The 11,375-nt window shown below is 34.0% G+C and overlaps 1 protein-coding gene across 1 annotated transcript in view; it reads left to right on the plus strand.

Annotated features, from left to right (window-relative positions):
* Positions 1-11,375, plus strand: part of ATP9B (ATPase phospholipid transporting 9B (putative)) — a 127,604-nt gene that overhangs the window by 90,845 nt on the left and 25,384 nt on the right. Inside the window, 2 exon segments of the mRNA XM_015815923.1 lie at positions 239-487; positions 10,935-11,096. Of these exon segments, the coding sequence (XP_015671409.1) occupies positions 239-487; positions 10,935-11,096 (411 nt within the window).

The raw sequence follows: 11,375 nt of genomic DNA on the forward strand, positions 1-11,375 counted from the left end.
CATGGTAAAAGTATTGTGTTCTTTCCCAAACCATATATGAAAGGAAGCATATGGTTTTATCATGTTTCTTATTTGTACAATCCTTCTTTATATGTGAAACGCATAATTAAAGAAGGGAACATTTGTCACAAAATTTAAAATTAACAAAATATAGAACTTTATAATCTAGTTATTCCAGGACGAAGGGAAAGAAATTGGTAGTTTTGTTTTATCTGAATATTCTATTTATATTTCAAAGATGCATACACAGTCTAGTGGAAACAGTACCAGCTCAACACCCTCCAGAAAGATGCAGCCCTCTGCACCTAAAGTTCGAAAAACGGTCAGCAGTCGAATACATGAAGCAGTAAAAGCTATTGCATTGTGTCACAATGTTACACCTGTGTATGAATCCCGAATAGGAGTGACTGGAGAAACAGAATATGCAGAGGTAGATCAGGATTTCAGTGATGAAAATAGAACTTACCAAGCTTCAAGCCCTGATGAGGTAAGGCTGCCATAATTTAATTGTCAAATGAATACAGCAACTGTTCCTAGAGTTTACAAGAAAACAAGGTTTTCTGATATGGCAGAATTAACAAATCATTTGAAGATGTGTTTTGATTTTGGAAGTACTGTTCAAAGCAATGACATATTTCTGAAGGTTCATTGCAGCCACGTAAAGTTATTTAAAATTATTGTGCATGATCATGCTTTCACATAAGTTCCTTCTACTGGAGCCGATTGTTTAATTCACAGGGAATTATGCCAGTTATATACATTACATTTACTTGTATCTATTCCATGTATTTGATGTATAATCATTTTGCGCTTTTGTGGGATAAGCCCATATCAGGCATATTTCAGACATCTTTTCAAATATACCTTTATACCAAATATAGCCATTAACTTTAGCAAAGTGAAAATGTTCTGATCTGAAGATAGTCATTTCAGTGTCCCAAGCTTGAAACAAAACATGTGTTCTGAAAGTTTTCTTCAAACCATGAAACAGTATCAAGGCACATAAGTAGCAAAACTGTGGACTGTTGCTTTGCTACTTGTATTTAGAACATTTTTTTTTGCCAAAGTTTTCCTGTCTTGCTAGCTTAATGGCAGAGAGAGGTCATGTCTGATTGATCTTGATTAGACTAGATGGGCTGTTGTGGGAATACAGTTTAAGAGGAAAGAAGCTATTTAACATAAGGTCTGATAGAAGAAGAATATTTACAGCAGCATGGCCGAGTTATTTAGTGACTATGTGTATGCTCTATATCTTGTTGTAATATTAATATTATTCATATAATTAAAAGTACTAGAGACCTTGGGGATTTGTTAAAAAAATTTGTAAGTCAGCCACACTCTGTGTGCAAAGAAAAACATCAGGAGAGAACAATGTTTTTGCTATGTATTTCTTTCTAGATTGCCAAGATAAAAAAAAAAAAGTCAGTCAAGCCAAGGAGGTTTTTTTTAATTGAAAATATTGAGAAAAACTTGTAGGGACATATATTAATAAAAATGAATTCTAAAAATTTGTTATATTTTTGGTTGGGTATTACAGAGGGATTAATTAATCAAATTACAGAAACCTCTGCTTTTTGTTTTCTGAGAGAACTTTTCTGATAATAGCTGTTATTCTAAATAGATTTTTAGTTTTTGAGGCCATAATTGCATTCTTGCATTCTTAATTGCATTTCTGGTGGACATTTATTTTAATGTTTTCATTAACTATATTTTACACAATTTGAAGGGTAGATAAGCATTCAATGACTACCAGCCAGCCACTGTTACGGACCTGGGTGGGGGAAAAAAGGAACCAGCAACTGATTCTTAGTTTCCATTGTTAAATATAGCCAGAATACTTAAAATGTCTCAAGAAACAGAACACTCAAAGCTTTGAGTGGCCTTGTCTGTTCTAGAGATGAACCAAAACATATTTTTCTGCTTTTTGCACAGCTCTAATTAATTCCTCTTAGCACCTGTGTTTTAATTTATTGCTTTTACCTGACTTTTATATTGTTTTTGGATGTATAAACAGTTTTCTAGTCTTTGTAATCTCCTATATTTTATTGGTCTTTGCAAGGCTTAATGTCTGAAAACTGATTTGAGGGAACTGGATCATAAAGTGGGCAAAAAGAAATAAAAGAGCAGATCAGTAGAGTGCGGTCTCCTGAATCTGGAAAGTGAAAGAATACAGGAAAACCTTGATTTGTGGACTTCTGGTTTAAGTCATGGCTGATTGAAAACATCTCACAAATGACCAGAGATGACAACCACTGTATAGAACAGTGGTTCTCAACTTGTGGGTCGGGACCCCATTTGGGGTCGATCGACCATTTCATGGGGGTCGCCAAGCAAGGCTGTCCGCCATTATTTTTGTCCGCCATTTTCCCCCCTTTTCCGGCGCGTGCCTTACCTCCCTTGGGCTGAGCCAGCTGGTGGTCGGCCTGCTCCGTCTCTGCCGCTTGCCAGATACGCCTCGGCCGGTGCAGGGGGCGGAACCACGCATGCGCGGTGCTCCCGGGCAGGGAAAGTCCTCGACTTACGACCGGTTGGGTAGTTGTCGACTTACGACCGGTTTAGTCCTCGACTTACGACCGGTTTAGTCCTCGACTTACGACCGGTTTAGTCCTCAACTTACGACCGGTTGGGGTCGCGGCATTAAAAGGGTTGAGAACCACTGGTATAGAATGAAAGATGAGTGATGAGTGATTAGACCGGTCCTTCCGAATTCTCTAGAAAAGGGGAGAATAGGAGTTGACAATGAGTGCTCCTCTTGAAGCGATCTCTCATGAGTTTGAGCACCGAGAGCCAAAGGAAATGACATCTTTGCTGTTAGCAGTGGCAAAGTCATTAAATCCAAAGAAGGTAAAATCAGGTGTCAAATTAAGCTTGCCATTTTGAAAGTATGCCCATAAAGTAGCTAAACTGAACATTTCCAAATCTGATTAGAAAATGAGTTCGGCTGCCACTCTGTTTAAAGTCTTTTAAACAGACACGTAAGCATTTAAAATAATATGCAATTGGCAAAAAGCAAAACAAAAAATTAATCTAAGAAAGTTTTATTGGGGAGACCCGAGACATTTGGAATCTTGGTTATCTTTGCTATAAGATTTAAAAACAAGTATATAATTAAATAATATACTTGAGGGAAATGACTGAAACAGAACTGAAGCCATGTTAGGAACTGGATGCTAGAGACAATTAAAGTACCAGGCAGAAAGGAGTTAAAATGGTCAAGCTGGTTATAATCATTTCTTATTTTAAAGAGTTTTTGTAGTAACTGAAATAATAGTAACTAAAATATCAGAAATGATACAGATTTCAATGGATAATTTTTTAGAAAATTGTGATTTAAAAAAAAAAACTTTTACCTGATAAATATATTACTGTGTTTGAAGAGATGGAAGGACAACAAAATTGGTATTACCAAATTGGGAATACAAAAGATGCATCAAGGAAAGGTTTTGGCATTGGAACAGTTGCAAAAAGACATTTTGGAGGATGCCTCTTTATGTAAAGAAGAAGATAGGACAAGAATCCTGGAGGATTTCCTGTAGGCTGGTGAAAGCTTTGAAGACTCCACTTAAATGCCAGAGATTGATAAGAGATCAAATCCTGTGATGCTATTAAAATGATTTAGAGGTTAAGGTTATGAAAAGCAAAAAGAAGAACTATAAAGTTGGACTATTTGATTAAGGATAAATTATTCATTTGTTATTTTTGGTAACTTTTTGCAGAACAAGGACAGAAAAAATTACAATTTCTGGTTTGCATACAGATAAAAATTAAGTTATGGGGAGAAGATTTTTTTTATTCGTAACTTTACAAGAGGGTGAAAGCATATTAGCTTATGCTCAGCATGATAAAGGTTGAAAGCCACTTAATTATTCTCTTTGTTAGCTTTTTCTTTTCTCTTATACTTTTCCTTTTGTTCTTTTTCTGCACCTTCTAATTTTTTTAATTTATATTTTTTCTAGCTTAGTTTGTATTAGTTTTACAAGCTTTATTCAAAACTTCAAGAAAATTATATTTAAAAAAGACAGGCCTTGATTTGTCCTTACTATGCTTTGAGATTTTTAGGCAAACAAATTTTGGATTGTATATCTAATAACAGCACTTTATTTTCTTTCTGCCAAAACTTGGACTATTTAAAATGCAGTCAACCCAGCTTTTTGTTCAATCCCTCCGCTTACCCCTGGTTTTCTACTATTTAGCAAAATAGCTTCATTCTATTCAGGCAGGCATTTGTAGCTAATCGTGGCTGAACAGTCAATCAGGATTTAGATTGCTTAGTTGTGGACTAATCAGCATCATTTTGTAATCCTTAAAATTAGTCTTCTAAATGTTTTTATAAATTTAACTTTTCTAATAATTTTTCAAATTTTGCTAAAAAAAGGACAAAGTTGCACAAATCTTTAAAAGAGCCTGCAAGTCATTGCAGGAGTTGTTGTTTTTTTTTTAAAAAAAACAACACTAAATTTAAAAGAACATGTCTTCTTCATACTTTTTTAAAAGAGCTATATTGATGCAATGCCTGCAAATTACTGGAGCCTAAGGAAAATAATGTAAACGGTTCATTATTTAGCTTTCTTGCAGTTTGGTTGACAGATGATGCTGGTGTTTCCCAATCACACACTTACTATTTTAAAAGTAATTTTATTGAATAAAGCTGTGAATATTGGACCCTGGAGCTTTATTTAGCAAAACAGCTCAACTGATGTTTTCTTTTTCACTGTATAAGTGACCTATCAAAATATGTTTAGTTAATAAACAACCTTTTAGCAAACTACTTTTATGCATTCAACCTTGAGTAATAAAATATCTTCAATTTTGTACACTGTGGTATGTAATAATATTTTTAGAGTTTATAACATATAGAGTAATTTGCAGGATATGTTCACAGCAAACTATAAGAAAGATACAGTTTATAATACAGCTGATTCTTCCATTCCTAGAATCTATAACTCTAGCTATTCAAATGCACCCTAATCGTTTTAAGGAAACTTAACATCAGGGCATCATTATAATGTATATAGCTACTGTAGCTTCAGATTAGTAACTTATTCTGTATTCATAGCATGAGTTCTACTTATACCAGTCTCATTGTTTCTTATGATAAGTGATCAATATTTCATTTGTCTATTCCTAATGCCCTCAATAGCATAGCAAAGAAAGCAAACATGTTGAGGACTCAAATAGCATCAGCAGAGTCGCTTCTATAGTGTATATTCCATTAAACTGGTGCTACAATGGTGAAATAAACAATGTAAAATATATAAATGGGCAGAGCAATGGGTTCAAAAGTCACAAAATCTAGATAATTCTTGTCATCAAAAGAAATCCATCTTTATTACAAAAGATTGATTAATTTCAATTTTAAAGAAACTATAGGAATTCATTGATTGTCTTTAACTTATACTTCTATAATTCCAACAATTGGAACAATTAGACACTATATTAATATTTTATGCAAACAGGATGATTTTATCATGTGAATTTTTCATTATAAGAAGATTACTCTTATGCACATATATATTCGCTGAGGAAATCAGAATAATTATTTACTGGACATACCTATTATGAATTATTATTTCTTATAGTAATTTGTAAACAAATGCCCTCCATCTTATTATTAAATATTAATGTAATGCAAAGGAAAAATTAAAGGAAGAGCAACTAGGCTAAAAAGGAACATTAAGGCCTTTATTTAGTTATAGAAATGAATATGTTTAGAATAAATTACTTGGATGTTGAGACAGAAGGAAGATTTCATTTTAAGAACTTTTAAAGAACAGTACATTAGGTCTTTGGGGCTTCCCCAGCCTTACAAAATACTGAAACTTTTTGAGTGTGTCTCAACTGCTGCATCTATTTTAGGAGCAAGATATGTATTGGGTTTGTCACCTCTAATGGAAAAAAAAACTAGAGTAAAATTATTGAGTATGGCAGATTTAGTAGGTTTTTAGATACCTTGTTATTTACAGCAGGATAGAAAAGAAAAACAAACATTTTGTTAGAGATAGAAGGTATATAATTTTGGCTAGTTATAAAAAAAGAGATTGATTTATTTGAAAATGGAATAATGGAATGGCTTAAGTATTTTGCTGATTTTATTCAACTTTCTGTCAAGCATACCGGATCTTGTAAGTTTGTCCTTTTTTGTGTAGAAGCCTAAAACCAGAAACATCACGGAATAATCAGTTTAGATTTGGAGTAGGGTTGACTCCTTTTTGGGGAGCAATTTTGGTCAGATTGGTCAGATTGCTCTCTTTTTTTCAGGATGTATTGAGGCTAAGACTTAACAATTGCTACTATTTATGCTATGCTTTTCTTGAATCACAGAGGCATTAAACCCATGGTCCAAACTCATACTAGTTCTGGAACAGCAGTGGGATTAATGCATGTGATAATATCAGTGGGAAGGAATGTTTTACCTGCTCCTCTTTCTAATATTTCCTCTCATAACTGAATAATTAAGTAAAATAAGTAAACAAGTAAAAGGGAGAAGGGCAAGATAACTGAAGGCTGTACATGCACCAGCTTTGATAGTTAGAATGATCAAAATGGTACCTGTGAGCACTGAAGTGCTTGTCTTTAGTGTCTGTGGAGCAAGACTGATTCAGGTCACAATAGACTTGGGGGATCCGTCAGTCTGCCTGAAGGTAGGAATTCACAGCAAAAGAATTAAGATCTGATTTACATGCGCAACAGATGAGAAAGCAAAATCCTGAATTAGCTCTGTCATTCAGAAGGATTGCATTTCTTAATTCTCTATGTATCATCCCTGTGCAAAAAATCCTAAGTCCCAAGTCTTAGACCAGGCAAAGGAATTAAAGCATGTTTCTCTTTTAGTGGAAGAGATATATCTGCTTCCAAAATGGTCTCTCTCCTCCCTACCCTATGCCTATGCAGATCCTATGCAGATTTAATGGCTCAGAAACCTGTAGAAGAGAGCAAGATTGGTGTTTAGCATTGAAAATAAATACTTCTCTTGTTGAATCAAAGAACTAGAACAAAGGTGGAAAAGATGCTTTTAGAATCAGTCCAAATGTTTGAACCTCAGAGGTACTGTGTTCAAAATAAACTAGATTATGGTCCTATTTCATGCTCATGAATGAATTCTATGAGCATTGTTTTAATGAGCAAGAGAAAAAAAATGTGAGATGCAAGGTTATATGTTTATATAGCCATTGCTCACATGATACAATTAAATAGGCTTGGAGTAGGATGCTGTGGAAACATTCAGATCCAGTCTATTGTTCTGAAAACTAGCCCAAAAGGAGTAGTTGGAACCTGAAATAGACAATTTGGAGCCAAAGTCAGTCAACTATATCAGGAATTCAGAACTCTCTTTGCATTCAAAGCAGGAAAAGGGGGCCCGATCGATTTATATGTTTTGCGCTATCAGTCCACACAGAAGAAGTTACAGGAGAGAGATGGCAAAAGGGTGGAGTCACAACTCCATACCTACTTTATCCAAGAGGCCATTTCTTTTTTAATTACTGAAAAAAGAGACATTTTGTCTCCTAATCTCCTCCATCTGGGAAGACTCCAGAAATGGCTATTATACAACTGACTGAGTTGTCTATGAACTGCCCTGTTAGCAGGTGAGTTGATTACCTCAAGGAGCAGCTAACTGTCGGGTTATCTAGTCAGAATTATAACATATTTTCAGTTTTCTCTAAGTATTTTTATATGTTTAATATATTTTGTTAAGTGTTGAGTGCTTAATTTTAGAATAATCTAATAACTACAAAAGCAGGTGATTTAGTTCCTTGATTTTTCTGTGCACACAGGTATAACTATCTATAATGAGGTTGTGCTATAAACTGCCAACTCAACCAGCATGTGAAGCCAAGCATAAACTAAATAATAAACAGATGTGAGTCACCAAATATAGAACATTCAAGTCCTCCGTTGCAAAGGGGCACAAATGAGATGATAGGGTATTAACGGAAAGATGCAATTTACAGGTCAGAATGTAATAGTAACCTTTCACAGTGAAAATTGAAAATTAACCTTTGGAGTATTGGATCATTTGCAACTAATATAGTAGGCTTCTTAAACTTTAAAAAACATTGCTCTTGTGGATTCAAAAATGACATTGTAAACTATATTTATTTTGCTGTCTTCCTCCTATAGCAATCTTTTAACAAAATTGTAATTTAGAGATACTATATTAATGCAATTCTGTGAAAAAGCATTTGCCTCCTTTCGGATATTGCATGAATATTATCAGAACTTAATATATTACTGGTGTAAAGAGGGATCTGCGTGAACAATAACACCATAAATGGATTTATTTCATACCCAGATTCATCCAAATAGCAATATGCTATTAGTATTAAATTTATTTACCTCCCATCTCATGAATCAGAGCAACTCTAAATGGCTTATAGTATAATAAAAAAATATACAAATACCCAGAGAATTATAAAAACAGATTAAAATTTAAAAAATTAAAACTAAAAATGTTGAAGCAAAGAAATGAGGGTGCCTTCTCTATTAATGCGCCAACCACTCCAGTCAGTAGCTTCTCCTTCAAGACCCAGTGCCAGTCAACAAGCCAAGTTTTAAGGCTTTTCCTGAAGGCTAAAAGACCCCTCCCCGTCTAGAATAGAGGACGTCGTTCTATAAGGGTTCCAGTCCCCCGGTATTGTCTTTTCGGAGGAGACCTAGGGTGGACGTCTTTAAGGAACCGACTCCCTTAACTATCATCCGGAGAAAACGGTCGTGTTTATCCGGTTTTAATAATGGAGGCCCCCGGTCATGAACGTTAGTCTGTAAAAGGACAACGGTCTGATCAGACGTTCACATCATTGTATGGAAATTTGGTTTATTCCTCCATGTAATAGAGGAATTCAATTTCAATTCAATAATTTCTGAAGGTTTTCTAGCATAGACTGCTCTTTTTAGACCCTTCCACAATTTTTGTTCAGGTCTGTGTCTGGAATGTGGCTTGGCTGTTGCAAAATATTGTAATCATTTACTGTATTTGTAGACTTGGCTTTTCTTTCTGCGTGATCAATTTGCATTTTAGCTTCAGCTGACAAAGAGTTTATCTCTCACAGCTACTGTCCATCTTTCCAAGAAGGACGGTTTTGTTTAGGAAGTAAATTAAATAAGCACCAAACATTGATGTCATTTTTTTTGGCTCAAATTTCATTTATTGTATCAATAGGATCTTATGAAGCTCCAGAGTTAGCTTAAAGGGAAGACAGGCAGCATAAAAATTTAATTAATAAATAAATAATAAATACAAATGCATATGTTTTGCTTAATATCTAAAAGTTTTTCAATTACAGTAAGGTTTTTATTATTTAATTTTATCTGCCCTAAAATCTTTATTTGGATCAAATTAATGAGCATATTTGCATATTCAGTTTTAATTTGTCTGAACCAAAATGCTGTTCTATGCTAGATATGCAGTCAGATAGACAATATGGTGGCAGACTTGAGCAATATATTTCTGAAATTTTTTCTCATGCCAGTACATACATAGCTAGTGCATCCTAGTACTGGATCAATATAGTATTAAATCCTATAGCTCCTCAAACATTGTCTCGGCCCAGAGAATATATCAGATTTTACTGTCCTACTTTGGAATGATGCTTTGAACATACAGGAAAAAAATCTAATATCAGAGCACTCTCATTGCCAATATTTGGGTTATACTAGCTAAGGAAAATGTCAGAAGTAAGAATTATGATTGAATAGCAAAAGTATACAAAGTATGGCAAAAATGATATTTTCCTTTTTACGGTATTAGAATTTAAATGAAGCTAAATACTGGAGAAGTGTTTTGAAAAAAGGCAGTTGCAAATTCTTTAGTTTCCACAAAATTAAATTGTAGGATATAGTCTTATATTCTTACTTAGTGAAATCTGCCAAATTGAACTTCTTTAAAAGGGAATTATACAAATTTGTAATGATAAGACTACTAATGGTTACTGGGTTTTTCCCCTAGTTAATTATTTGTTTGCTGAGGTTTATGTGCTGTTCCAATGCAACAGGACTCTGAAGAGCTTACATTTTCTTCTTAAAATAAAAGGATTAAAATACCAAAAAAGTATAATAAAATGAGAAACAGTAATCAAAATGGCAATACAAAAGTTACTAAAACAGAGATTAAGGTTATGAGAACAAAGTGTCCAACCACAGCCCAGTAATTTTTACTGGATCTCTTCCTAAGGCTTTCTTTAAAAAACTTGTTTTAATGGCTTTCCTGAAACATTTAACAGTGTTAGGAGCAAGTTTGATTTTGAGTAGTAAGCTATTTCAAAAAATGAGAGGCTACAAAATTGAAGATTTGACCTAGAGTAGAGGTGTCCAACCTTGGCAACTTTAAGACTCGTGGACTTCAACATGCTGTTTGAGGAATTCCGGGAGTTGAAGTCCACAAGTCTTAAAGTTATCAAGATTAAGCACCTCTAACCTCGAGTGTTAGTGAAATGTAACAAACAAATAATACATCTGTGATAATACAATAAGAAAACTCTAATACATTACAATGATTAAAATAGATTAAAGAGAGAATGAATGAATGAATGAATGAATGAATGAATGAATGAATGAATGAATGAATGAATGAATAAGAAACAAGGGGGGAAAAGGAAGGGGAGATAAATATAGTTGTTTAAGGATTGAATTTTATAGTGATATAAAATGGTCACTAGTGATGAAAGCAATTTCTCTCACATCAGGGATAATTTTTTGTTGTTATACATCAGTTGACAAAATGTACTTTGTCTAGTAGTTGCTTCTGTCCAATCCAAATTGTGAATCATACAAAACAGCTATACAAAACACAATAGTTATTGATGGTACTGAATCTATCATCATTTTATATTGTATTTCTTTTTGTTTATTGATATTTTTTGCACTGAATTTTATTGTGTTCATCTTGATTTACACGGGGTATGATTGACCATAGTCACTATTGTATTTTTATCTAGGTAGCTTTGGTTCAGTGGACAGAAAGTGTTGGTCTTACTTTGGTGAATAGGGATTTGACTTCAATGCAACTGAAAACCCCCAGTGGACAGATTCTGACATACTATATTTTGCAAATTTTCCCTTTCACATCTGAGAGCAAGAGAATGGGTATCATAGTGAGGGTATGTATTGTTCATATTTTCTTTCCTGATTGGAATCCTGATGAAAATATCTGATCTTGAAAATGAATATATTTATAATATACAGTTGCAAGAAAAAGTATGTGAACCCCTTGGGATAACGCAGAGTTTTGCATGAATTGGTCATAAAATGTGCTCTGAACGTCATCTAAGTCACAACAATAGAAAAACACAGTCTGCTGAAAATAATAATACACAAACGTTACATGTTGCCATGGTTTAATTGAACATAACATGTAAACATTCACAGTGCAGGGAGGA

The sequence above is a fragment of the Protobothrops mucrosquamatus genome, unplaced genomic scaffold, assembly GCF_001527695.2.
Source record: "Protobothrops mucrosquamatus isolate PMUCROS unplaced genomic scaffold, P.Mucros_1.0 scaffold386, whole genome shotgun sequence".
Classification (NCBI taxonomy): Eukaryota; Metazoa; Chordata; class Lepidosauria; order Squamata; family Viperidae; genus Protobothrops; species Protobothrops mucrosquamatus.